The 27737-nt window shown below is 40.6% G+C and overlaps 5 protein-coding genes across 7 annotated transcripts in view; all 5 read right to left on the bottom strand.

Moving 5' to 3' along the window:
• The window catches only part of LOC137791793 (protocadherin alpha-C2-like), a 148438-nt gene that overhangs the window by 89546 nt on the left and 31155 nt on the right, over nt 1–27737 (bottom strand). The window contains exon 1 of one of the 3 annotated variants that reach the window (XM_068587024.1): nt 11808–14306. The exons of the other annotated variants lie outside the window; for them this stretch is intronic. Coding sequence (XP_068443125.1) covers nt 11808–14156 — 2349 coding nt within the window. The 5' untranslated portion in view covers nt 14157–14306. Of the gene's footprint in view, nt 1–11807; nt 14307–27737 lie in introns of those variants that run through there. 3 annotated transcript variants of the gene reach the window in all.
• On the bottom strand, nt 14380–17306 carry LOC137793501 (protocadherin alpha-3-like). The gene is made up of 2 exons (XM_068589698.1): nt 14952–17306; nt 14380–14403 (listed from the first exon to the last, which is right to left on the bottom strand). The coding sequence occupies exons 1-2, from the start codon at nt 17304–17306 to the stop codon at nt 14380–14382; spliced, it is 2379 nt and encodes a 792-aa protein (XP_068445799.1).
• Nucleotides 17374–20783, bottom strand: LOC137793486 (protocadherin alpha-3-like). Its single transcript, XM_068589671.1, has 2 exons — nt 18429–20783; nt 17374–17412 (listed from the first exon to the last, which is right to left on the bottom strand). The coding sequence occupies exons 1-2, from the start codon at nt 20781–20783 to the stop codon at nt 17374–17376; spliced, it is 2394 nt and encodes a 797-aa protein (XP_068445772.1).
• LOC137793460 (protocadherin alpha-3-like) lies at nt 21590–23959 on the bottom strand. Its single transcript, XM_068589635.1, has one exon. It carries the CDS (start codon nt 23957–23959, stop codon nt 21590–21592), a length of 2370 nt encoding a protein of 789 aa, XP_068445736.1.
• LOC137793453 (protocadherin alpha-8-like) lies at nt 24778–27333 on the bottom strand. The gene has a single exon (XM_068589623.1). The coding sequence runs from the start codon at nt 27145–27147 to the stop codon at nt 24778–24780; it is 2370 nt and encodes a 789-aa protein (XP_068445724.1). The 5' UTR covers nt 27148–27333.

Here is a 27737-nt window from a genome sequence, read left to right as displayed (position 1 = left end):
AAAGTAATGACTTGCCGACCAATCATTTAAGCTTGGGCTCTGTTGCTGCTGGTCTCCGAGAATAGCTAACACCATCATCCACTCTCATCAGCATCAAAACTTAAACAGCTACATGGACATCGCCTTACCAGCAACAGACAGTTATTATCATGTGGTGAGGATGTCGAGCGTGCATTGTAGCTTGTATCTGTTTAGTTAGTGTGTGCTCATGATAAAGAGTTGGGTAAAGGGAATATACACTCTGTCGCCAGTTTATTAGGTTCATGCTAAAACTCATACACGGCCTGCAATACATCCTGCTGTCATGTTCAGTTTTGGTGAAATTATTTTTGAGAGGTGTTGCTTTATCTTAATGGTCTTTTGGATGTTTTGTGGTGCTGTTGAACCGCATTGCGTTATTTGGCGAGAGGAAACCTTAGAGGCACCTCTCAGCAATACAACAGCACCAACAATGATGTTTTACAATGCTTACATTTATTGAAATTAGGGTTAGTAATCCACTCCATCAAGGCCAACGCAAAAACACAACAAGCATAGAAGAGCACAAGGTAAAAAAAATGGAATGGAGCCTGGACAATAGCCTGGAATTTAATTGAGTGACATCCTCGTTTATTCTGCTGTTGCCTTTTTAAAGCTACCCTTCATGGCATCATTAAGATTCCACCTAATCGCATTAGAGCAGCAACAGAGTAGAATTATTACTATTCACACAGAAGCCTTAATCTAGGGCAACTGGGGATACTGACATTTGTAGCAGAATGGGGGGAAAAGGCTTACAGGCTATTTACAGCACCTGAAGGAACACTGACAATGTTTAAAGCATTCGGTAGAACACATTATTAACGTCCACACAGTGAATGGCGATTTGATGGTTCCACAAAGGTAATATGTATTGCAGGATTAGATTACATTGCACAGGTATTCCTACTTTACTGGTCGCTGAGAGTATTTCTTTCCTGATACTTTATACATATATCTTTGCTCCATAAACACCGCCGGCACAGTCTACTACTCTAGTTCTCAGTTAGAGGTCAAAGCAAAGTGAATCCGGATTAAGACACACATTCGGGAGTAAACAAAGGTTTAGGGAACAATTATACTCCAGTCTTATCGCAAAGACTGTGACAGTAGTCTGTAAAGAAGCAGACCAATCTCCTTGTTATGTTGGTGTAACGTGTCTGCGTTACGCAATGAGTCCGAGAGGCACAAAAGGAGGGCGACACGGTACCAGCTCGATTTATAATGTCTTTTATTTTGGGTGCCCTCACTCTGAGGGCACTCGATGTCGGCTCCAAGAGCTCTCAATGATCTCGCCGTGTCCTGGCGTGTCGACGCTGCGTCCATCTCTTCCCTCCCACAGCTGCTACTACTGCTTATAATGGGGAGATACAAGACACAGATTAGGCACAGCTGAGGCTAATTACCTCTCATACCTCGCACCTGTTCCCTGAACCACTCCCTCGCTCCGCCTCGTCCGCAGCTGAGCGCAACCTCACCCCACTGCCACAGTTGGTATCAAGTTTTCTGTCTTAAGCAGGTTCTCACTTCATTATCTGTAATGTGAAGCCTAGATTATCCAGTCGTGTTTACTGTGGACAGTTTAGTTTTGGTGTGCATGAAACATTTAGTTTTCCTATTTAATGTATAACATAGCTCCTCTTCTTGGTAAACTTGGTCTCTAAAGCATCAGACTAAACACAGCAATTGATGATGTTACACAAACAACATTGCACTAAAACCTGGACCGCACATTCAAAACGACATGACATGAGAGTGACTCAGACAGATGCAAGTACCTCAAAATGTAAAGTCACCATACAATGCAATGAAGCATTCAATAAAGAATTTGCTCTAGTTGCCATAACCCTGACAGTGAAAGGGTAAACTGATAGCTCAACACAGTCTTTGAAGTTGGCACATGCACAAATATGACCAGAACTAATGTTAAAAGGCAGGAAAAATCCCCAAAAGTGAGCAAGTGTACATAAATCATATTTGAAAATTGTGACAAGAAAGTTCTGAAAAGTATTGTGATGTTTATTTCCACAACAAGCATCATCCCCTAACCTATGGAGACACCCTCAAATCAGTATAATTACAAATATGATTTATTTTAAAGATGGTTGGATCCCAAAATGAATAAACACTAAATAAGTATCAGTTGACTCATGTGTATGTACTGCAATATTATTACTGTTTCTTGTGAACACCTTTCAATTGTCAATAGTAATCATGGTCAATAATGCAGGCCTTGCATGGACACACACGCTGAAGCCACAGCACACCAGGAACAAGCTGAGCAGCATCTTTTAACAAGACATAATGAGATTAGCAATGTCAATAAGGAGTCATTTAACAGTACAGATCAACATGTATTATATCATCTGATGCACATTTATCCTATAGTTGTTTTGTGCATATGGCATGCCTTCACATTAACCAACATGAAGAACAATATTGTAACCAATGAAACTAAAACACAATTTTCCTTTTCTGAAGTAAGTCTTTGCCTTACTGTATGAAAAGGAGCACGTGGAATTGTTTTTAGATAGTACAACAAACAAAGCGAAACGTTCCCTAACATTAACCAAAGAATACCACAACAACCGTACTCTACTGCAACCCTAATAAAACTCAACTAGAGCTAAGCAATCGTAATAGTTAGAATACAATTAAGATGAGCACTTTGTTGTGACCTTACTGACCTCACTGACATAAATGCATTTGTGTGTGTTTAAAAATGTTACATTTGATAAACGCAGACACATTAGGAAGAACAATATGGGGCTGAAAGTACCATTTAAAAACTTTGAGACCTTTTTATAATATACAACTATGCCTCCTCAGTATATTTGATAGTTCTTGCACAGCAAATTAAGTAGCTATTCACAATTGATAATTGTTGTCATTTCAACAACAGCTAATTGAAATAGACACTCTGGGTTCACATAGGACACACAAGTACACAGTAACAGAGGATCGTTCAGACTATTCCATCGTTGGCTCCAGGACTGAGGCTGTGAAGAGCCAAACTACAGTTTAGTGCGTCCCGTCTCTCCTCTTTTACTACTGTCATGAGACTGAGAGAAAGAGGAAGGTGCTCTGACATATTCAGCTCTACTCAGATTATACAGAGAGAGAGGAGGTATAGTGTAGAGAAGAGATGCTGTCTAGGTGGTCAGAAAGAGAGTGGAGAAAGGAGGGAGCTTGATAGAATGAAGGCTCATGGGCAAAGTTTTCCAATAGGAATTTAACAAATGAACTAAGAATAACATACATACACAAACAGGATTGGGGAGAGAGTAACACAGCCTCGAAAAGTGGTCAGCCATTTTCTAAAAGCTTGTAATTACATGAACAGACAGGAGGGGGCATAATAGAGAGAGAGACTACTAGAGGAAAACTGGATGTGTGGGAGGGGGACACAGATGAAGAAAATCAGAAACAGATTTTTTGCGCAAAATGTGAGAGAAGAAGAGATTCTGAATCAAAGAGCTTGATTGAAGAAACCAGCAAATGAAAAGAAACCAGTAGAAGGTGAAGCTGAGAAGGAAAGCACACCAGGCTGGAGCATAGTGGGGTATAGTGATAACGAGAACAAAGGCAGGGGAAGAAGGAGAGGGGGAGCCAGTCGGTGGGAGGAGAGAGCGGGATATGAGTCAGGCTTACAGCATTAACACTCATCTTCCACACCCATGCCTCATTGTTTTAATCATACACTGCACCCACAAGGTAAAATGGCGGGAAATATGGAAGAATATTTAGAGATTGGTACACATGTAAACATACACAGCTCAATTGTCTGTGGTTACAGGGAGTCACAAAACCAAAATGTCTCAAATGTCATGATAAAGTAATAGCTTTAACCCAAAATGCCAAAGTCCCTGATTTAAATGTTTCATGACAGATGGTTTGCCTAAAAATAAACACAGTAGGCCAACTTTACGAAATGAAAAGCTACATGTGGGATGAGATGACTCACCCACTAACAGCTCACTGGTTCACACTCCAGAAGATGACCAGAAGGAGTCAAATGACACTCAGACCATTTGAAAAATAAGAAGAAAACGGAGAAATCGTTTCAAGCTGTAGCTTTAAATTAGTGTTTAAAAAATGACTTTCTGGATCATATACATGTTGTGAATCACATGCACTTGATATCAGCAAAATTGAATTATGTATTCTTTATTTCTCTGAGTAAAATTCTGGCATTGTCGTGTTTTTTATAGAAAGGGATATTTTGTTGTACAATTATTTATCACTGACATTTTACCTTTTAAAGGACAAATTAAAAAAATACCAGATTAACTCACTATTCAAAAATACTTGAAAAATATCTACAAAGTTGTTTCTGTATTAGTTTTTATACAGCCTAGTTAACCATGTTAAACAATATTAAAATAAAAAGTCAGGTACTGTGTAGTGGCTACATTGAAGAAGTCATAAAAACACACAACAGCTTTATTGTTGTGGAAATTCAAACAGACAGTGTATAGAGAAATACGAATGCACTTGGTAAAACCAAGGCAAAGCAATATGCTTAGTGGGGGGAAATAGCCACGGGGGCAAGAAGAACCCTGCAGCTCGAGTCTGGATCCATCTAACAGCCAACATCTGATCCCATTCACTTCTGCATGGCCAGAAATGCATACAACATATGGTACTTAATCAGACAAGTGTATAGCAACCGTGGCCCTTTACCCCATCTACTCTACAGTGAGCAGTGCAGGGCTCCTGCTGGAAGAAAGCAATCCTCTTACTGAGTCTAAACACCTCACTCTGGATCTCCCTCACCCATTCATACATTATATTAATCAGAGATCGCAGCCCCATCCCATAAATCGAGATACACTGGGCGCTTAAAACGGGATGACCATACAGGAGCCTTTCAACCAACTGTATCTTCACTTGTTTTCCACTTAATAGCTGTCTGTCTTGCATGCTGTCTTGCACTGGCTGCTTAGTCAGTTCAATCCTCCAGGCATGCACTCATGACCTAAGTGCAGCAGCAGATGTTGTGGCTGTACGAGCAGCAATGCCAAGTGCAGTTCAGACCTACATCTGTTCTGTCTCTGTTGATTCAGAAAATAAATTACTATTCAAACATAGCACTCGTTTTAACTGCACATAACAAAGCTATAAAGCACTGGTTATTACATCAAACACTGATATATTGTTTTATTTTGATAATATAATTGCAGGTAAATTATGACATTATTAAGCGTTCATTCTAAAATAAAAGAAGAAATCACCATAAGTGTATATTATTTGGAATGGATAGCACATGAAGATAGTGTGCACAAATGATTTTCATGAATGCAATGTTCTTTTGCTCATGGAAGTAGACCCATAACCACATAGAGAGGCCTTGATTCAGCTGCAGTGGAGAAAGTGAGAATGGCAAGGTCCAACCTATAGGTCTCATCCACACAGCCATGAGTCAATGGACTGAGAGTAATGAAGCTGCTTATGTAATGTGTGGTGGGGAGGAGAAAGGGTCAGCACTGCTCACACAATATCAGACACGGAAGAAATGGTAGAAAGACAGAAAATGAATAAAACATGTTTTACTATTTCTGTATTAGCCACAGTATAATTAAAATATAACCAGGTCAGACTGGACAAGCTCACAAATATAACTCGCACCCTTTATCAACGTGGAAGAATCAGGTTTGACCTATATACTTAAGAATAGTGACTGTAGCCTGAGCCAATTCACATCAAATCCACACATGGCTCTGAACCAGTCTCGTCATGTTCTAGGACAAATGACAAGAGTGAAAGGAGCTGTGCCAGGGAGTCTTTGCCCGCACTTGTGAATGCATCTCACAGTGCAGTTTTTGGCCCACTGACTCTGATTTTACCCCGTTAACCCGGAGGCATGTTGTGTTGTTCCCAGTTTAAAGTCCCCATTTCAAGAAAAATATTCTTTTATGTACCGTTCAAATCTAACAATGTCCCATATTCACATAAATGTGCAGAATTTTAAACTTTGAGACATCAAACCTAAAGCCACAAAATTTAAATGACATGTTACTTACAAACAGTTACACAGTTTTTCGAACTTGATATAGACGACTCATTTTACTCTTCAAAGCCTTCTCTGCCTCTTCGCGGCGTTCAAAGCACAGCACGACCGACAAACTGTTTATTGACCAAATACTCTAAAAGCTGCACTGCAGCAGTGCCGCTGCTTGCTGACATTCACAACAACCTCCTCTCGATGCACTAACACCAAATCACCTGAATGGTCCACAAAGAAGGCCAGCTAATGCAAGCAAAAACCAACTCCCACAGCTGCACCTACACATATGCTAAGCTCTCGCAAAGATAAGCCAATACACATAAGCTACACACACACACACACACACACACACACACACACACACACACACACACACACACACACACACACACACTTGAACTTGATTTGTTGTGTAATTACTTTATTTGGTAAAACAAAATGTGTAGTTTAATGATACATTATTATTGTTCAAAGCCATTCTGATGTAGAATTTAATCTACTCTTTTTGTTTGTGTTCAAGGTTATCAACCCATTCCTAATCCGATTCCTGTTCTATGGTTTACTACAATTACTCAACTGTTTCAACAACCATCAAATCCATCCCAAAAGAAAAATAAAAACAGCCCTAGTTGTCCCTTTGTACTTTGAACAAGCTGCTTTCAAGTTTGGGCCGAGCTGAAAGTACTTTAACACCAAGATAACTTGAAACTCACTGATGCACAAACTCTGAAGGACAGGACAGATCAAACTGTTTAACATAATCTAATATGACCTAAAACAGCAGTTTTACATAACACAATGCCAATATTATTGTCAACAACCAAACTTTATATACCACTTCCGTTTCTTCAGTCACAGAGCTTCATCAGCATAAATTAGTGAAAGAGAACTCCAGTCAACCTTGTCAACTGTACGTGAGTGGTGTTTAAAATCAATACTCGGTGACACAGAAACGGAAACACTTCCTAGCACTCTGAGTTAACGCAGTTTGGTTATGAAATAGATGTCGGCTCTGTCTGTCGAGAGCAGCAATGTTTTTTTCTTTTTGTTCTGCATTCTAAGTGACATTGTTTACGATGTTGTGGACCTAAATGCTGTTTGTGTGCTGTGCCAGTGCCTTAACTGATCCAAGTTAAGGCACTGATGAACATTACATATGTGCTTTAGTTGCCTGCCTCTACGGTTCAGCGTCACCACATTTGAAATAATTGTGCTTGTTAACCATTAATACCTGTGATTTGTTTTTTGTTTTTTTTACTGATTTGAAATGGTGAAAAGGAACATAATCTTGTGGGAGGGCTTATCTCAGTGTCCATACATAACTTACAATTACTGATCTCATGAAACAAGGGAAAGCTAGGTTCACACCTAAAGAAATATGTATATATATATATAGACTTAAAGTGTGCAAAGCATGAAAGTAAAGCAGGGCACAGATTTAATAAAATAGTTCAAACTAGCGTCTTAGATAGATTTATGTAATGTGTACTGTACTAGTCAGAATGAGCAGTGTGATACAGAAGCTGAAATGATTCCAGCATTAACAATCTATACACATGTGTAATTATATTCCCATTAACATGGGTCAGCTGGTGTTAGTTTGGTACATTTTGCATGTTTGGGAGCTGTTGTCAGTCCTCGGTCTCATCTCAGTGGTGTAAGTTAACTCTGTGATGGAAGAGGAAAGCTGTTTGGTACAGTCTTCCTGTTTATAAAACATCAAGAGTTGACATAGTAATGTCTGATTTTAGCCACGAGGCTTTGATTGCTATAATTGTCTCACAGTGGATGTCTTTCTTTCTCTCTGTAAGTCATACATTACCAAAGGGAACATGCTCTGCTTGTTACCGGTTTTCTCCCAGCCCCCTTTCTTCTGTGAAAGTGTCTCACAGTAAAGTAGATTAGGCATTTGTGAGTGTGTGCAATGTGTGCTTCTGTGAGCACGAGTGTGCATATGTGAAGTGTCAACATAAAGATAGTAGCTGCTTTCGTTGTACCCTCCTGTGTGTGTGTGTGTGTGTGTGTGTGTAAATTAGATTACCATCACTGCTGCTGACCTCAATGTGAGATGCGCCGTCCTCCAACAAAGCTGGAGCAATAAGAGAGAATGTGCCCTACTGACACACAACAGCACATGCACCATCCACAGCCACAACCCTACAGGCATGAGGCACAGCAACACAGAGCTGAAAAGCATGTGGCAGAATGAGAGAGGAGGTAGACAGAAAGAAACGGACAGAAAACGATAGGGAGACAGACAAGGGAGGCATATGAAAGGGGAAACGAAGGACGGAGACATAAAAGCGGGAAAAGGAGGCCAAGACTGGGAAGGGGGAGGGGTAAACTTAGAGTGATATCAATAGGGAGGGTGCAGGAGGAGGAGAGAAATAGTGAAGAGGCAGAGCAGCAGAGAAGGAAGCTGCAAAAATGGAGAAAGGAAAAGCAGGCCACGAATGAAACGGAACAGGGATTGAAACGGCAATGTCTTATAGTTCCATTCATATTGAAGTATCTAACAAAAGAGGCCAGACATAGGGGAGTTGAAAATGGACAGTGGAATGAAAAGGAAATCATACAGAAGAACACATTTTGAGAGGTGAACATAACATGTGGGATAGGGGTAAGGGAAGTGGATGCAGAGGAAGTTGAAAAGCAAAGGCCAAAAAGGGTTTGGGCATGTCTGTGTGTAAATGCAGAAAACAGTCACATAATACAGAGCCATTCTCTCAAGCTGCTGACATAACAGTACAGTACACACAGTCTTGCTGTAACAGCTGTGTCTCCTTCGCTGACATTTAGCTTGTTCCCTTGCCCTCTCACCCTCAGACACTGAATACGGTTTAATGAGGGTAATGTTCTCACCCACTTAACAAAGACAACATACACAGGCACACAAAACACAAGGGTCATTGCTCTGTGAATGATTTTCAGTGCAGACACTCGGCATGCAAACACAATTGCACAGATCTGCTCAGCCAGCCAGGCAGACAGCCAGAGCCACTGGAGCAAGCAGCCACACCCCCGCCAAAGAGAGCACACGGAACGGAAATGCAAGAATATACGAGACACAAAGTATATTTAATTTATGGTCTGTGCTGTACGGTAATGTTTTAACTCAAGATGACCTCAACGGAGGTGCATTTTGAAAATGTAGTTGCTATCTTGTGCTCATTGTGCCAACATCTGCCTGTTTTTGCATTATCATTTATTTGTGTTGATTCATCAGACCAGGTCACGTCCCCTTGTGCTCATGTTCTGAATGCAGCTTGTGACTCTACTTGTAATTCATCCACTCGTCTCTCTTCTGCTTGTCTCTCCCAGAAAGGCAGTGGAAAGGTAACCAGCTCCCTGTGTAACCAGAGACACCCAATGTGAACCACCAACATCACACTGCACTTTTTTATGTTTAATGAGATGCACTCATTTTTTAATCACGTCAATAAATCTTATCTGGGCATCTGCTGTCCAGGCACAGCTTAGCACTGCTGCTGTATTGCAAAACACATGAAGCCTCACATATTTTAATCTCACACACAAACAAGTGCACATTAAATATGCACAGACTCGGGCACTGAATGTAACTGGACAGAGGAAGCGTAGAGAAAGTGTGTTCAGCCGTTACTTCATGAAGCCGAGCTGGAGCCTTACACTGAATCTGATCTGATGCTTTTCCTTCTTGCTTTCACTGCATCCAGCTTCGTTTCACGCGTTGCTTAGTGGGTCAAAGTAATCCGTCAACAAAGACACATTTAATGACAGGTAAAAATACATGTTTTCTGAAAATAATTTCTATAGGAAGGAAATCTAAGGTTGACCCAGTTGTTTGAGAGAAAAGATTATCTCCGTACTGTAACATATCTAATTAGAAGCTCAACTATTCTCGCCTTCATTATTGCTTTGATATCTGCACCATCTGTTGCCTGATTTACAGATTTTGAGATTTCACTGACACAATCCATGTGTTCCTATCTTAATACACCCATTTTCATTAAATACTGTGAGATGTCTATAGATGAGCCGTACAAAAGCCACTTCCCCTCCCCCCTCCTCTATTGCTCTCTCCATCCCTCCCTCCCTCTTCCGCTGCTGTTGCTAAGACAGCTGAGCACATGCTAGTCTGTGGAAACCAGTCGAGGTGGATCTCCTCGTGTGTTGCTATGGGCAACACACAGTGTTCGAGAATCCACCCAGAAGCCGAGCATGCAGACTATACACACACACGTGATAAAATATGACCTATTTCTTTAGTAAATCAGAAGGGATCAGTTGCACAGAAGCTGGTGTGTATCGTATAGACATAAACTGTGGAGAACTACAGTATTTAACATTGCTGTCTAGCATTTTCCAAAGCACAAAAATCCAATCAAATGAAAATGGTATACATATATACTGCTTGCTGCTTTGCGGTCCTGTAATGAGTGAAGATCCATGCTGAAGGAAAGTGCCCCAGCCCCACCTGACTGGCTGTACATTGTGATTCACTGCACACCAGCCACAGGCTCCCTCTCTTCCTCTCTCTCTGCCATAGCTGCAGCCATTCATGGACCACTGAATCACCTCCACTACATCAGCAAGCACAGACCTCAAGTAACTCTGTTAGCCACTCCGTCACTCCCTTTACACACACGCAAGAACCCTGAAGCACACAGAGGGAAAAAATACAGAAATATGTGTAAAAGCGTCTATAAGACTGACCACAATTTCTCTCTTCTGATGAATAGTTACATATATTTTTTCAAATGAATACATTATATCAATTTCAGTGTACTGAAATAACATCACATCCGATGCAACGTCTTCAATGATGCAGATGTTTGGAAAAGCTTCACAAATATTTAGAGAAACAATATGTATTGTTATGATGTTTTAAGGTGAAGCTAACACAAAGGGAAAGTGGTTACTGGAATAAAGTGAACAACGGAATCTAAACCTATTTCAAAAGGTTCCCCAACAATTTGCTTAAATTATGCATTCATGTTTCACATACAGATTATCAAATACTATGACACAGCCAAGCACGGCCTGAAATTGACTAGTTTAAACGATAATGCGTCCAAGTTTTTCAGTACACTGAATACAAAGTTATCAAAGGCCTGAAAGAAGTCAGATGTGATATACAATGACAGTCGATGGGCTTTATTTTTCTTCGAGGAAAGCGAAAGGTTTTTCTTTGCTTCTCTTGTTTTAGAAAGCAACTGTGTCTTTAGTATCACAAGAACGAGTCCACTGCTATTTCAAGACACAGCTTTTTATCCTTCTAATTTATATTAATTTGACTTGTTCGTACACAGCGACAACACAACATTCAGGTACAAAGGCAGCATAGTAACAGCACTCCGATGCATTATTGAGTAATCTGTTACAGTCTAAGCTGTGTGAAAACCAGCTGCAAACCAACAAATTAATTTAACAGTCGCACAAAACACAATCTCATCATTTCCCTCGCTGATACATTGTATGACTGTGGTCCATTTAACATTCATCTGTTCTGAGTATGTGGTGAGATTAAGTACTTTTGGCACACTGTAATAATTTTGTTTTACATGTCACTTATCACCAGCATTCATACCAAAACTGCCTTGAAATGAACCAATGACCAAATACACCAGAGATGGACAGGGAGACAAAGTGTTTACTTTCACATGACCTATGCTCCTTTAAGGTAAACTGTTTGTCTCTATTCCTTCCCTTCCCTACTCCTCTCTGGAGGAGGAAGAACATTCTGAACAATTCAGCTGAATGTACCACGACTCCTGCTGGATTTTTATCAAATACGTCTTACCTCTCCAGCTGTCCTCCTGTCAGGGAGCATGAGTGTGTTCGCGTGGCTTCCCGGGGCTATAGTAGATCCTATACTCATTCTGGGTCCAACTAGCATGTAGCGTTTCTCTCCAGATCTGTACTGGATGCTGTGACACAGAGTCCCGTCATAATTAGGCTCTTGTAGATATTTAGAAGTATAGTCTGTGGATTTCGAGCACTGCATTGCAATCAGCACGATGATACTGATGAGAAAAAGAGTTGAAACTGAGCCCAAAGTTATCATCAGGTAGAAAGTCACGTTATTCTCCTCCTCATCCATTGCTGCACTTTTAACATCAGAGGCAGCAAAAGCCTCTTTGGGCTCCACGACTTTGACAACCACAGTAGCTGTTGCTGAGAGTGACACGTTCCCATTGTCTTTCACCAGTATGACCAGTTTATGCTGAGCCTCGTCTGTCTCTGTGAATGAGCGAAGTGTTCTGATCTGTCCTGTATAGCGGTCCAACCCAAAGAGACTGTGGTCAGTAAGTTCCTGCAGTGAAAACAGCAGCCAGCCGTTATATCCTATATCAGCGTCATAGGCTCTGACTTTAGTCACCAAGTGTCCTGCGTTCACATTGCGGGGAATCTCCTCCACACCTTCAGCAGAACCGTTAGAGCTGACTGGATACAGGATGACTGGAGCGTTGTCGTTCTGATCCAGAATGAACACGTTCACTGTGACGTTGCTGCTCAGTGACGGAGTTCCAGAATCTGTAGCGACAACTTGGAACTGGAATGTTTTCAGAGTTTCAAAGTCAAAACTTTTTAGAGCCAAAATATCTCCACTTTCAGAGTTTATGTTAAGAAATGATGTCATTTTTTTGTTTTCATTACCATTTCTTAAAATGTTGTATGATATTAGAGCATTGTCACCCTCATCACAATCGTAAGCACTCACTGAAAATAAAGAGGCTCCTGCAATGTTGTTCTCAATAACATAAAAAGTATACGGATGTGTTGAAAACTCTGGACTGTTATCGTTCACATCTGATACAGTGACACTAATTGTCCTGTAAGATGACAATGGTTGTTCGCCAGCATCTTTACAAGTTATTGTTACATCAAACTTGGACTTATGCTCTCTATCCAGCAGAGATTTGGTGACTATGGAGTACATATTGTCTTGTAAAGATGGTGTTAATGCAAAAGGTACATCCTCACTGATATAACAGATCACCTTTCCATTGAAACCTGAATCATCATCATTCACACTTATCAACGCTACTGTAGTTCCAGGTTTGGAGTCCTCTGGAATTGCGTTTGAAAAGGATGTCACCTCAATCTCAGGTGCATTGTCATTTAGGTCCACAATAGTAATCACAACACTTTTTTCTGTTGCTAGAGGGACTGCTCCTTTATCAGAAGCTTTAATGTCAATTTCATACCTGTCTTTTGCTTCAAAATCTATCAGACCTTTAACTATTATTTCACCTGTATTAGTGTCTACTTCAAAAAGTTTACGTAATTTATTATTTACATTATTGCCGAATGAATAGACTACCTCTCCATTTAAGCCATCATCTAAATCAGTGGCGTTTACTTGCATGATAGTTGTGCCAATGGGGGAATTTTCCTTCAGCACTGCAGCATATGATTCTTTGTCAAAAACCGGCATATTGTCATTTACATCCAACACATGAACGATGATTGTCAGGGTTCCTGACCTAGCAGGCTTTCCTCCATCAACAGCTGTCAACAGTAACCTGTGACTTCTTGCAGTTTCTTTATCCAGCGGTTTATGCAAATACAAAACAGGAATTTTCCCATCCTCTCCTCTATCTTTAACCTCAAGGCGAAAATGGTCATTTTGACTGAGCTTATACAGCTGGATAGAATACGTGTCACTGTCCGGATCATGAGCACCTTGTAGTTGAAATCTCGCCCCAGGTAAAGCAGACTCCGATATCTCTAAATGCGTCTCGTTTTCAGAGAAGGTGGGGGAGTGGTCGTTTACGTCCAAAACCTCAATAGCGGCGTAATGCACCTCTAACGGATTCTCCAGCACGGTTTTTATGTTGATAATGCAGGTGCTGATCCGTTCGCATACTTCTTCTCTGTCAATTTTTCGGTTCACATGTAAGATGCCATTATTGTTCAGTTGGAACAAGGGTTCGGTCGATCCGGAAACGATGCGAAATCCTCGAGCATTCAAAGCACTGGTATCCAGCCCCAAATCTTTAGCGATATTCCCAACAACAGCACCCACCGTAAGCTCTTCGGGAATCGAGTAACGTAGCTGTGCCGAAGTAATATTAAAAGTGAGAATCAAACAAAGAACGAGAACGAAAGGGCGCTCCAAGCACGCGCTGCATCCTCCTCGTGCCATATTGGATCAAAAAAAAAATATTTAAAAAACCAAAGGTTAGAAATTCAAAATGTGATTCTCCACAGTAACACACATTTTGAACAGAAAAGGGTGCCAATTTTCGACGATTGTTGGTGAACGACTCAAATATGTGAAGCCGTTACCCCAACGCACAATTGCAACCTGACGCGAAATAGCTCCGCACTCCTGACGTAGAGGACGTTAAACCGAGAGTTGTTCACGTTCACAAGCAGTGACACCATGCGAGCTGACGTGACAAGGCAAACACACTTTAAATATGAACATATATGTATTTGACGAGTGACGAGTGTCTACATTTTTCTTTTGCCTGCTGAAAATGGGAGTGTAAAATAAAAAAGTGCACTCCATCCAAACCATTTTTAACACAATGGAATGGAGGCAAAATACATAATTCAACGTGATGTTGATGTTTACAACCTATTCTATGAATGATATAATGTATACTCATAGCTATGTAACAATATTCCATATTTAAAAGTATTACGTCTAAAGTCTTAGTCTCTCAATACAATATGGTCAAGATATTTCCGCTTGCATCTTAACTGAAAGGTTTCATCAACTTAAGCTTCAGTCATCGCTTTCAACGCGGACAGTGAACACTTTCCTGCTTTGTCCATTATGAATACTAAAAGTGAACATGTTGACATACATTGTTTGTTGAATATTAACAAATAGATTATTAGCACATTCCCAAAACACAATTGCTTGTGTTTAATGTGTCAATATGGATATACTATTTGTAAGGGAAAAACACCTGTCTAAACAATATCTTACCTCTCCAGCTGTCCTCCTGTCAGGGAGCATGAGTGTGTTCGCGTGGCTTCCCGGGGCTATAGTAGATCCTATACTCATTCTGGGTCCAACTAGCATGTAGCGTTTCTCTCCAGATCTGTACTGGATGCTGTGACACAGTGTCCCGTCATAATTAGGCTCTTGTAGATATTTAGAAGTATAGTCTGTGGATTTAGAGCACTGCATTGCAATCAGAACGATGATACTGATGAGAAAAAGAGTTGAGACTGAGCCCAAAGTTATCATCAGGTAGAAAGTCACGTTATTCTCCTCCTCATCCATTGTTGCACTTTTAACATCAGAGGCAGCAAAAGCCTCTTTGGGCTCCACGACTTTGACAACCACAGTAGCTGTTGCTGAGAGTGACACGTTCCCATTGTCTTTCACCAGTATGACCAGTTTATGCTGAGCCTCGTCTGTCTCTGTGAATGAGCGAAGTGTTCTGATCTGTCCTGTATAGCGGTCCAACCCAAAGAGACTGTGGTCAGTAAGTTCCTGCAGTGAAAACAGCAGCCAGCCGTTATATCCTATATCAGCGTCATAGGCTCTGACTTTAGTCACCAAGTGTCCTGCGTTCACATTGCGGGGAATCTCCTCCACACCTTCAGCAGAACCGTTAGAGCTGACTGGATACAGGATGACTGGAGCGTTGTCGTTCTGATCCAGAATGAACACGTTCACTGTGACGTTGCTGCTCAGTGACGGAGTTCCAGAATCTGTGGCGACAACTTGGAACTGGAACGTTTTCAAGGTTTCAAAGTCAAAACTTTTTAGCGCCAAAATATCTCCATTTTCTGAGTTGATATTTAAAAACAGGCCTACATTATTTCCACTACTATCCCGTGGAATGTGATATGAAATATGCGCATTATCATTATCATCAAGGTCAGATGCTTTGACTGAAAAAACAGGTGCTACCAGATCATTGTTTTCAGGAATGTAGAACATATATGGGCTCAGTGAAAACTGTGGTCTGTTATCGTTCACGTCTGATACAACAACACTGATTATCTTTTCAGATGAAAGCGATGGTTCACCAGTGTCCTTTGCAACAATTGTAAATTCATAGAAAGACTTTTCTTCTCTGTCCAGTCGTGATTTGGTTACTATCGCGTACATATTATTTTGCAAGGATGGAGATACAGCGAAAGGAACGTCCTCACGTATGAAGCAGGAAACCTGACCATTGGGGCCTGAATCCAAATCATTCACACTGATTAAAGCTACAGTTGTTCTAATTTTAGAATTTTCGGGAACTGATTTGGAAAATGATGTAACTTCAATCTCTGGGGGATTATCATTTAGGTCGATTACCTTTATTATCACAGTTTTGTATATGGAAATAGGGATAGTTCCTCTATCTGAAGCTTGTATATCAATTTCATAGCTTTCATTTTCTTCAAAATCAATCTGACCGGTCACATTAATTTTGCCCGTCACTGGATCTATACTAAACAGTTTTTGTAAATGTTTATCCACTTCTTTACCAAATGAGTAAACAATTTCACTGTTAGCACCCTCATCCAAATCAGTAGCATTAACCTGAATAACTAAGGTGCCAAGTGCTGCGTTTTCATTTAAAATAGCAGTATATACATCTTTTGCAAAAACAGGTGAATTGTCATTAACATCAAGCACCTCAATTAGTATTTCTATTGTTCCAGACATGGCCGGCCTCCCTCCATCAATAGCCGTGAGCAGAAGCCTGTGTTCTCTCAAAGCCTCTCTGTCTAACTGCTTCTTTAATATCAGAAAGGGCATCTTACGGTCTTCGCCCCTCTCCTTAACTTCCAAACGAAAGTGGTCATTGTGGCTGAGTGTATACTGCTGAACAGTAAACTGGCCACCATCGGGGTCGCGTGCAGGTTGGAGCTGGAATCGTGCGCCCGGTAACGTCGATTCAAATATCTCCAGTCGCTTCTCTTTCTCCGGAAAGACGGGGGAGTGGTCGTTTACATCCAGCACCTCTATGGCCACATAATGGATTTCCAGAGGATTCTCTAGCACTGTTTTGAGGTTAATTACACAGGTGTTGCTTCGTTCACAGATCTCTTCTCTGTCCACTTTCTTACTGATGTACAGGACACCGTCGTCATTATTCAAACGAAAAAGAGGTTCCGTTGAACTGCCAACGATACGGTATTCTCTATCTTTCAGCGTAACCTTATCAATTCCTAAGTCTTTCGCAATGTTTCCAACAACACTTCCTTCTTTCATCTCCTCGGAAATGGAATATCTGATCTGAGCCGAGGCTTCGCTCCAAAACGTTACCAAAGCCAACATGCAGGCGACACATCGCCATCGTTCAATCCAAGCTAGGCGTCCGCTTTGTTCCATAATGTACACGAACAAAATACAATAATTCCGTGATCTGTAATTGTGTGGTCAAGAAACTAAATCAGCCTTATTTCTCTGCAAACTGCGTTCCATCGCCCATACAGTCCTTGGAATAGACAGAGCTAGTTTTGTGTTGAAGCCTTTGACACGTAATGACAAAATGCAGGATTGGACCGAACAGAGATGTCGAAAAGCTCTCGGCACTAAAGTTGCTATTTTACCGACACCATGCGATCCAAACAGTTATTGCAACACTATTTGAGCAAACAATATAGTGACAACAAACGTTACGACATCGAAAACTCTAAAGGCAAAAGAGACAAACAGCGGAGGTCAGTCAATTTCTTTAAGCAATGATCTCCAATACCAATACGTACTTCAAAATATATGTATATATTTTTTCAATAATTTGTACTTCTGAATCCTTATTTCTGTGACATGTACAGATATATGACTATCATATATTTATTACAAAAAAACAAAGATTCAGCACTACGGACAGCGACAGTTCCTTCTGCAATCTAAGGTGACGGGATAAATTGAACTGTATTGAAAATTGCATACCGAAACAGAAAGAAGAAATGTAGTTTGATGTATAGACAAAATGGAGATACTGCTTTATAAGAAATGCCAAGATATATATATATATATATATATATATATATATATATATATATATATATATATATATATGTATATGTATATGTATATATGTATATATATATATGTATATATGCATATATATATATATATATATATATATATATATATATATATATATATATATATATGAAATACCTTATAAATTGAACTTCGTTAATGACTGTCAAAATAGATTCCACATTAATATTAACACTGTGCTACAAATTGCACTAGAATGTTGCATTTTACAGGATTAAAATGCAATTCAGTGAGAGTTTATACAATGTATAGAAGGGAAACCTGCGATAGCGTGTTAATTCATCCAAGTACAAGTATATACTCGAAGTGTTTGTGAACTAAATGATCCAATGTAAATTGATGCTAACTATCTGTATTTAGATGAACTAAAAATTGTTGCATTTCTTCTTAAAATTAAAAGATAGGTATAGTTGTATTATGGTCAGCGTCAATGTATCTTACCTCTCCAGCTGTCCTCCTGTCAGGGAGCATGAGTGTGTTCGCGTGGCTTCCCGGGGCTATAGTAGATCCTATACTCATTCTGGGTCCAACTAGCATGTAGCGTTTCTCTCCAGATCTGTACTGGATGCTGTGACACAGTGTCCCGTCATAATTAGGCTCTTGTAGATATTTAGAAGTATAGTCTGTGGATTTCGAGCACTGCATTGCAATCAGCACGATGATACTGATGAGAAAAAGAGTTGAAACTGAGCCCAAAGTTATCATCAGGTAGAAAGTCACGTTATTCTCCTCCTCATCCATTGTTGCACTTTTAACATCAGAGGCAGCAAAAGCCTCTTTGGGCTCCACGACTTTGACAACCACAGTAGCTGTTGCTGAGAGTGACACGTTCCCATTGTCTTTCACCAGTATGACCAGTTTATGCTGAGCCTCGTCTGTCTCTGTGAATGAGCGAAGTGTTCTGATCTGTCCTGTATAGCGGTCCAACCCAAAGAGACTGTGGTCAGTAAGTTCCTGCAGTGAAAACAGCAGCCAGCCGTTATATCCTATATCAGCGTCATAGGCTCTGACTTTAGTCACCAAGTGTCCTGCGTTCACATTGCGGGGAATCTCCTCCACACCTTCAGCAGAACCGTTAGAGCTGACTGGATACAGGATGACTGGAGCGTTGTCGTTCTGATCCAGAATGAACACGTTCACTGTGACGTTGCTGCTCAGTGACGGAGTTCCAGAATCTGTGGCGACAACTTGGAACTGGAACGTTTTCAAGGTTTCAAAGTCAAAACTTTTTAGCGCCAAAATATCTCCATTTTCTGTATTAATGTTGAGAAAAGAAGTTACTTTATTATCTTTGGTTACATCTCTGATAATATGATAAGATGTTCGAGCATTGTCGGTCTCATCACGGTCAAAAGCTTTAACAGAAAACACAGAGGCTCCTGGCTCATTAGCTTCAGTGACATAGAAAGTATAAGGACTCAGTGAAAACTCTGGACTGTTGTCATTCACATCTGACACCACAACACTTATCGTCTTTTCAGATGATAATGAAGGCTGGCCAGCGTCTTTTCCAGTAATTGTGACGTCATACCTTGACTGTCTCTCTCGGTCCAGAGGCGATTTTGTTACTAATGAATACATGTTGTCTTGTAAAGATGGTGATAAAGCAAAAGGAACACTATCAACTAGAGAGCAAATAACTTTTCCGTTGAGACCAGAGTCCAAGTCATTTACACTAATAAGGGCAACTGTAGTTCCAGGTCTGGAATCTTCAGCTATTGAGTTTGAAAATGAAGTAACTTCAATCACAGGTGCGTTATCATTTACGTCAACTATTTTGATTATGACACTTGTTTCTGTGGCCAGGGGAGCAAAACCTTTATCTGATACTCGAATTTCAAGTTCATATTTCTCTTTCTCCTCATAGTCTATTAAACTTTTCACAATTATCTCGCCTGTTAATGGATTAATATCAAATAGTTTTAATAACCTTTGATTGATACTGTTAGTAAACGAGTAAACTACTTCTCCGTTTGAACCATCATCTAAATCACTTGCATTCACTTGTATAACTATTGTGCCTACTGGAGCATTTTCATCCAGCATCACAGAATAAACATCTTTAGAAAAAACAGGTGCGTTATCATTCACATCTAAAACATTTACAAAAATGTTCATTTCACCAGATTTTGGAGGTTTTCCTCCATCCAGTGCTGTCAGTAGCAATGAGTGGCTTCTTGCAGTTTCCTTGTCTAAAGATTTTTTAACTATTAATATTGGTATTTTACCATCGTCCCCTTTATCCTTTACTTCCAAACGGAAGTTATCATTATCGCTGAGTTTATAGTGTTGCACTGAAAAATGCCCACTGTCTGGATCACGAGCGGGTTTTAGCTGAATACGTACTCCAGGTGTTACAGACTCTGACATCTCCAACGTTGTCACTTTCTCTGGGAAACTGGGAGAATGGTCGTTTATATCCAGCACTTCCACGACAACATAATGCACCTCCAGAGGGTTTTCTAGCACCGTTTTTAGATTAATTAAACACGTACTGCTCTGCGCGCACACCTCTTCTCTGTCAATCTTTCGGCTCACATACAGGACACCATCATTCTGATTTACATGGAAAAGATGATCTGCATTACTAGAAACAATCCGATACTTCCTGTCTCTCAGTGTGCTTTTATCCAATCCCAGATCCTTTGCTATATTTCCAACCACAGTTCCTTCGTTAACTTCCTCAGAGATGGAATATCGTATTTGCGCAGAAGCGACGCTCCACAAAAGCACCGCAACCACGCAGCCGACCAAATATCCTCTCGCTCTTCTTGCGTCGCATCTTCTTTGTTCCATGATTTGAAAATCACACTTTACGATCCCTCACGGGATTAAATAACCGTGTTGTAGTTAAGTAATCCAACACAAGCGTGTATGTAAATGAGCACCCTAATTCCAAAATGTTAAAAAAATGGACAAAATGAATGAAGATCGCAGCGAGCCGCCAAGCGATGCTGCTTTCATCGAAATGAGAGCGCGATAAAGAGGTGGAACCAGAACGCAGTGACGACAAGTAAAAGCCGTTATTCTCCATGCACACTGACACCATGCGATGTCTTTGCCCACTGCAAGGACATCAAAAGTGTATAGCCTTCATTTATAAAATCACAATGCCAACGTGGTGTATGTATGTACATTGCCCCGATGTGGAGGTTATGAATGACATTAGCCTACATAAGATGAGGGGACGCCTTCTCAAGTGAATCAAACAAGCAAACACATCATGTTAATTCCTTTGATTGAAGCTGGAAACAACACACCCTCCCAAATGTTAGAACACCATTCAGTTCATAGGCATGACAATACAAGTTTAAATGAATTGTTGTTAACAAATTACTGGATTGAGTTTTTTTTTATTTATTTTTTTACATTTTATCATCAGTTATCTGGACATCAGAGCAGAAAATTTCAGCACCATGGACAGCAAATGACGCCGCTTTTATTTCAGTCTAACATCATGAATGTCCTTGGATTGCGTCACTGTAGCCCAGAGAGTTAAAATGACTTTAAGGATGAAGTGCAGGATGATCAATGTGCAATATTTTGCTTTATATATATATAGGTATAAGTAAGACTCCCATCGCTAACAAGCTGGATTTTCATCAAATATGTCTTACCTCTCCAGCTGTCCTCCTGTCAGGGAGCATAAGAGTGTTCGCGTGGCTTCCCGGGGCTATAGTAGATCCTATACTCATTCTGGGTCCAACTAGCATGTAGCGTTTCTCTCCAGATCTGTACTGGATGCTGTGACACAGTGTCCCGTCATAATTGGGCTCTTGAAGATATTTAGAAGTATAGTCTGTGGATTTCGAGCACTGCATTGCAATCAGCACGATGATACTGATGAGAAAAAGAGTTGAAACTGAGCCCAAAGTTATCATCAGGTAGAAAGTCACGTTATTCTCCTCCTCATCCATTGTTGCACTTTTAACATCAGAGGCAGCAAAAGCCTCTTTGGGCTCCACGACTTTGACAACCACAGTAGCTGTTGCTGAGAGTGACACGTTCCCATTGTCTTTCACCAGTATGACCAGTTTATGCTGAGCCTCGTCTGTCTCTGTGAATGAGCGAAGTGTTCTGATCTGTCCTGTATAGCGGTCCAACCCAAAGAGACTGTGGTCAGTAAGTTCCTGCAGTGAAAACAGCAGCCAGCCGTTATATCCTATATCAGCGTCATAGGCTCTGACTTTAGTCACCAAGTGTCCTGCGTTCACATTGCGGGGAATCTCCTCCACACCTTCAGCAGAACCGTTAGAGCTGACTGGATACAGGATGACTGGAGCGTTGTCGTTCTGATCCAGAATGAACACGTTCACTGTGACGTTGCTGCTCAGTGACGGAGTTCCAGAATCTGTGGCGACAACTTGGAACTGGAACGTTTTCAGGGTTTCAAAGTCAAAACTTTTTAGAGCCAAAATATCTCCACTTTCTGTATTAATGTTGAGAAATGAAGTTACTTTATTATCTTTGCTTCCATCTCTGAGAATATGATAGGATATTAGAGCATTGTCGGTCTCATCACGGTCAAAAGCTTTAACAGAAAACACAGAGGCTCCTGGCTCATTAGCTTCAGTGACATAGAAAGTATAAGGACTCAGTGAAAACTCTGGACTGTTGTCATTCACATCTGACACCACAACACTTATCGTCTTTTCCGATGATAATGAAGGCTGGCCAGCGTCTTTTGCAGTAATTGTGACGTCATACTTTGACTTTCTCTCTCTGTCGAGAGGCGATTTTGTTACTAATGAATACATGTTTTCTTGTAAAGATGGTGATAAAGCAAAAGGAACATTATCACTTGTAGAGCAAATAACTTTTCCGTTGAGACCAGAGTCCATGTCATTTACACTAATAAGGGCAACTGTAGTTCCAGGTCTGGAATCTTCAGGTATGGAGTTTGAAAATGAAGTAACTTCAATCTCTGGTGCGTTGTCATTTCCGTCAACTATCTGGATAATGACACTTTTTTCCGTTGTAAGAGGAACAAAACCTTTATCTGATGCTTCAATTTCAATTTCATACCTCTCCTTCTCTTCATAGTCTATTAAACCTTTAACAGTTATCTCGCCATTTAATGGATTGATTTCAAATATGTTTAATATATTTTGACTCATACTGTTGCTAAATGAGTAAACAACTTCTCCATTTGGTCCTTCGTCTAAATCTGTTGCATTTACTTGTATGACAGGTGTGCCGATTGCAGAATTTTCACCGAGCACAACAGAATAAACATCTTTGGAGAAGACAGGTGCATTATCATTAATATCCAACACATTCACTAGAATATTCATAGTACCAGATTTTGGAGGTTTTCCTCCGTCAAGTGCTGTCAGTACCAATGAGTGGGATCCTGCAGTTTCTCTGTCGAGAGGTTTTTGAACAACTAATATTGGTATTTTACCATCTTCTCCTTTATCCTTAATTTCCAAACGGAAGTGATCGTTCTGACTGAGTTTGTATTGTTGCACCGAAAATTGACCGCTGTCACGATCCCGCGAGGGTTTTAGCTGGAATCGTGCTCCGGGCAACACGGACTCATACATCTCCAATTGTTTCTCTTTCTCTGGGAAACTGGGAGAATGGTCATTTATATCCAGCACCTCCACTATGACATAGTGCACCTCCAGAGGGTTTTCCAGCACTGTTTTTAGATTAATTAAACACGTAGTGCTCTGCGCGCACACCTCTTCTCTGTCAATCTTTCGGCTCACATACAGGACACCATCATTCTGATTTACATGGAAAAGATGATCTGCATTACTAGAAACAATCCGATACTTCCTGTCTCTCAGTGTGCTTTTATCCAATCCCAGATCCTTTGCTATATTTCCAACCACAGTTCCTTCGTTAACTTCCTCAGAGATGGAATATCGTATTTGCGCAGAAGCCACGCTCCACAAAAGCACCGCAACCACGCAGCCGACCAAATATCCTCTTGCTCTTCTCGAGTCGCATCCTCTTTGTTCCATGATTGAAAATCACACTTTAGGATTCCTCACGGGATTAAATAACCGTGCTGTAAGTAAATAATCCAACTCATCCGTGTATGCAAATTATCCCCCTTGTAACAAAATGTTAAAAACAGTGGACAAAATGTATAAAGATCGCAGCGAGCCGCCAAGCGATTCTGCTTTCATCGAACTGAGAGCACGATAAAGAGGTGGAACCAGAAGGCAGTGACGACAAGTTAAAGCCGTTATTCTCCATGCACACTGACACCATGCGATGTCTGCGCCCACTGCAAGGAAATCAAAGTTTCTACAGCATTCATTTATAAAATCACTATGTCAACGTGTTCTGTTTATGTACATTGCACTTGTGTGTGTAGGTTATGAATGAAATTTACCTACATCCAATCAGAGAACGCCTTCTCAAGTGGATTTATCAAGCAAACACATCATGTTGATTCCTTTGAATGGAGCTGGAGAAAACACATCCTACCCAATGTTAGATGCTCAGGTGTAATGATTTTGACTCCCATTCATGAAAACAAAATTGGAAATGAATTGCTGTTAACAAATTACTGGTTTGAGTTGTTTTTTTTCTTTACATGTTAGCATCAGCTATCTGGACATCAGAGCTAGTTTCACATTTCAGCACCATGGACAGCAAATGAAGCCACTTTCAATACTGTCAAACATCATGAATGTCCTTGGATTGCGTCACTGTAGCCCAGAGAGTTTAAATGACTTTACGGATTATGCAGGATGTCCAATGAGCAAATTGTTACTTAAAATATTAAAGTATACTGTAAGTAACACTTCATCGGATACAACCTGGGTTTTCATCAAATGTATCTTACCTCTCCAGCTGTCCTCCTGTCAGGGAGCATGAGTGTGTTCGCGTGGCTTCCCGGGGCTATAGTAGATCCTATACTCATTCTGGGTCCAACTAGCATGTAGCGTTTCTCTCCAGATCTGTACTGGATGCTGTGACACAGTGTCCCGTCATAATTAGGCTCTTGTAGATATTTAGAAGTATAGTCTGTGGATTTCGAGCACTGCATTGCAATCAGCACGATGATACTGATGAGAAAAAGAGTTGAAACTGAGCCCAAAGTTATCATCAGGTAGAAAGTCACGTTATTCTCCTCCTCATCCATTGCTGCACTTTTAACATCAGAGGCAGCAAAAGCCTCTTTGGGCTCCACGACTTTGACAACCACAGTAGCTGTTGCTGAGAGTGACACGTTCCCATTGTCTTTCACCAGTATGACCAGTTTATGCTGAGCCTCGTCTGTCTCTGTGAATGAGCGAAGTGTTCTGATCTGTCCTGTATAGCGGTCCAACCCAAAGAGACTGTGGTCAGTAAGTTCCTGCAGTGAAAACAGCAGCCAGCCGTTATATCCTATATCAGCGTCATAGGCTCTGACTTTAGTCACCAAGTGTCCTGCGTTCACATTGCGGGGAATCTCCTCCACACCTTCAGCAGAACCGTTAGAGCTGACTGGATATAGGATGACTGGAGCGTTGTCGTTCTGATCCAGAATGAACACGTTCACTGTGACGTTGCTGCTCAGTGACGGAGTTCCAGAATCTGTGGCGACAACTTGGAACTGGAACGTTTTCAGGGTTTCAAAGTCAAAACTTTTTAGAGCCAAAATATCTCCACTTTCTGTATTGATGTTGAGAAATGAAGTAACTTTATTATCTTTGCTTCCATCTCTGAGAATATGATAAGATATTCGAGCATTGTCGGTCTCATCACGGTCAAAAGCTTTAACAGAAAACACAGAGGCTCCTGGCTCATTAGCTTCAGTGACATAGAAAGTATAAGGACTCAGTGAAAACTCTGGACTGTTGTCATTCACATCTGACACCACAACACTTATCGTCTTTTCAGATGATAATGAAGGCTGGCCAGCGTCTTTTGCAGTAATTGTGACGTCATACTTTGACTGTCTCTCTCGGTCCAGAGGCGATTTTGTTACTAATGAATACATGTCGTCTTGTAAAGATGGTGATAAAACAAAAGGAACATTATCACTTATAGAGCAAATAACTTTTCCGTTGAGACCAGAGTCCAAGTCATTTACACTAATAAGGGCAACTGTAGTTCCAGGTCTGGAATCTTCAGCTATTGAGTTTGAAAATGAGGTAACTTCAATCACAGGTGCGTTATCATTTACGTCAACTATCTGGATAATTACGCTTTTCTCAGTAGTAAGCGGAGCAAGACCTTTATCCGATGCTTCTATTTCAATTTCATATTTGTCTCTTTCTTCATAATCTATACGAGCTTTCACGAGTATCTCGCCTGTTGATGGATTTATATCAAAAAGCTTAAATAGTGTATTGCTCACACTGTTACCAAATGAGTAATACACTTCCCCGTTTTGACCTTCATCCAAATCAGTTGCATTTACCTGTACGACTGTTGTGCCTACAGGAGAATTTTCAGAGAGCGTAACTGAATAAATTTCCTTTGAGAAAGCAGGTGTGTTATCATTAACATCCAAAACGTTTACTACAATATTCATACTTCCAGTTTTCGGAGGTTTCCCTCCATCCAGAGCTGTTAGCACTAATGAGTTACTTCTTGCTGTTTCCCTATCTAAAGATTTCTGCAAAACCAATATTGGTATTTTACCATCTTCTCCTTTATCCCGAACTTCCAAACGGAAGTGATCGTTGTGACTGAGTTTGTATTGTTGCACAGAGAATTGACCACTGTCTCGATCCCGCGAGGGTTTTAACTGAAATCGTGCCCCGGGCAACACAGATTCTGAAATTTCCAGACGTTTCTCTTTCTCTGGGAAACTGGGTGAATGGTCGTTTATATCCAGCACCTCCACTATGACATAGTGCACCTCCAGAGGGTTTTCCAGCACTGTTTTTAGATTAATTAAACACGTACTGCTCTGCGCGCACACCTCTTCTCTGTCAATCTTTCGGCTCACAAACAGGACACCATCATTCTGATTTACATGGAAAAGATGATCTGCGTTACTAGAAACAATCCGATACTTCCTGTCTCTCAGTGTGCTTTTATCCAATCCCAGATCCTTTGCTATATTTCCAACCACAGTTCCTTCGTTAACTTCCTCAGAGATGGAATATCGTATTTGCGCAGATGCCACGCTCCACAAAAGCACCGCAACCACGCAGCCGACCAAATATCCTCTCGCTCTTCTCGAGTCGCATCCTCTTTGTTCCATGATTGAAAATCACACTTTAGGATTCCTCACGGGATTAAATAACCGTGCTGTAAATAAATAATCCAACACATCCGTGTATGCAAATTATCCCCCTTGTAACGAAATGTTAAAAACAGAGGACAAAATGTATAAAGATCGCAGCGAGCCGCCAAGCGATTCTGCTTTCATCGAACTGAGAGCGCGATAAAGAGGTGGAACCAGAAGGCAGTGACGAGAAGTTAAAGCCGTTATTCTCCATGCACACTGACACCATGCGATGTCTGCACCCACTGCAAGGACATCAAAGTTTCTACAGCATTCATTTATAAAATCACTATGTCAACGTATTCTGTTTATGTACATTGCACTTGTGTGTGTAGGTTATGAATGAAATTTGCCTACATCCAATCAGAGAACGCCTTCTCAAGTGGATTTAACAAGCAAACACATCATGTTGATTCCTTTGAATGGAGCTGGAGAAAACACATCCTACCCAATGTTAGATGCTCAGGTGTAATGATTTTGACTCCCATTCATGAAAACAAAATTGGAAATGAATTGCTGTTAACAAATTACTGGTTTGAGTTTTTTTTTCTTTACATGTTAACATC

This window comes from Clinocottus analis, unplaced genomic scaffold (assembly GCF_023055335.1).
Source record: "Clinocottus analis isolate CAN_PGR_092001 unplaced genomic scaffold, fCliAna1.0.p SCAF_10, whole genome shotgun sequence".
Classification (NCBI taxonomy): domain Eukaryota; kingdom Metazoa; phylum Chordata; class Actinopteri; order Perciformes; family Cottidae; genus Clinocottus; species Clinocottus analis.
This window is presented reverse-complemented; position numbering and strand designations above follow the sequence as displayed.

Excerpts from the sequence above, each read along its gene's own strand:
- LOC137793501 (XM_068589698.1), bottom strand. The coding sequence starts at position 17,306 with ATGGAACAAAGCGGACGCCTAGCTTGGATTGAACGATGGCGATGTGTC. Across the intron at positions 14,404-14,951 it reads ACAGGAGGACAGCTGGAGAG|CTCGCATGGTGTCACTGCTT; the intron begins GTAAGATATTGT and ends TTGTCACGTCAG.
- LOC137793486 (XM_068589671.1), bottom strand. The coding sequence starts at position 20,783 with ATGGAACAAAGAAGATGCGACGCAAGAAGAGCGAGAGGATATTTGGTC. Across the intron at positions 17,413-18,428 it reads ACAGGAGGACAGCTGGAGAG|GACTGTATGGGCGATGGAAC; the intron begins GTAAGATACATT and ends GTCTATTCCAAG.
- LOC137793460 (XM_068589635.1), bottom strand. The coding sequence starts at position 23,959 with ATGGAACAAAGAGGATGCGACTCGAGAAGAGCAAGAGGATATTTGGTC.
- LOC137793453 (XM_068589623.1), bottom strand. The coding sequence starts at position 27,147 with ATGGAACAAAGAGGATGCGACTCGAGAAGAGCGAGAGGATATTTGGTC.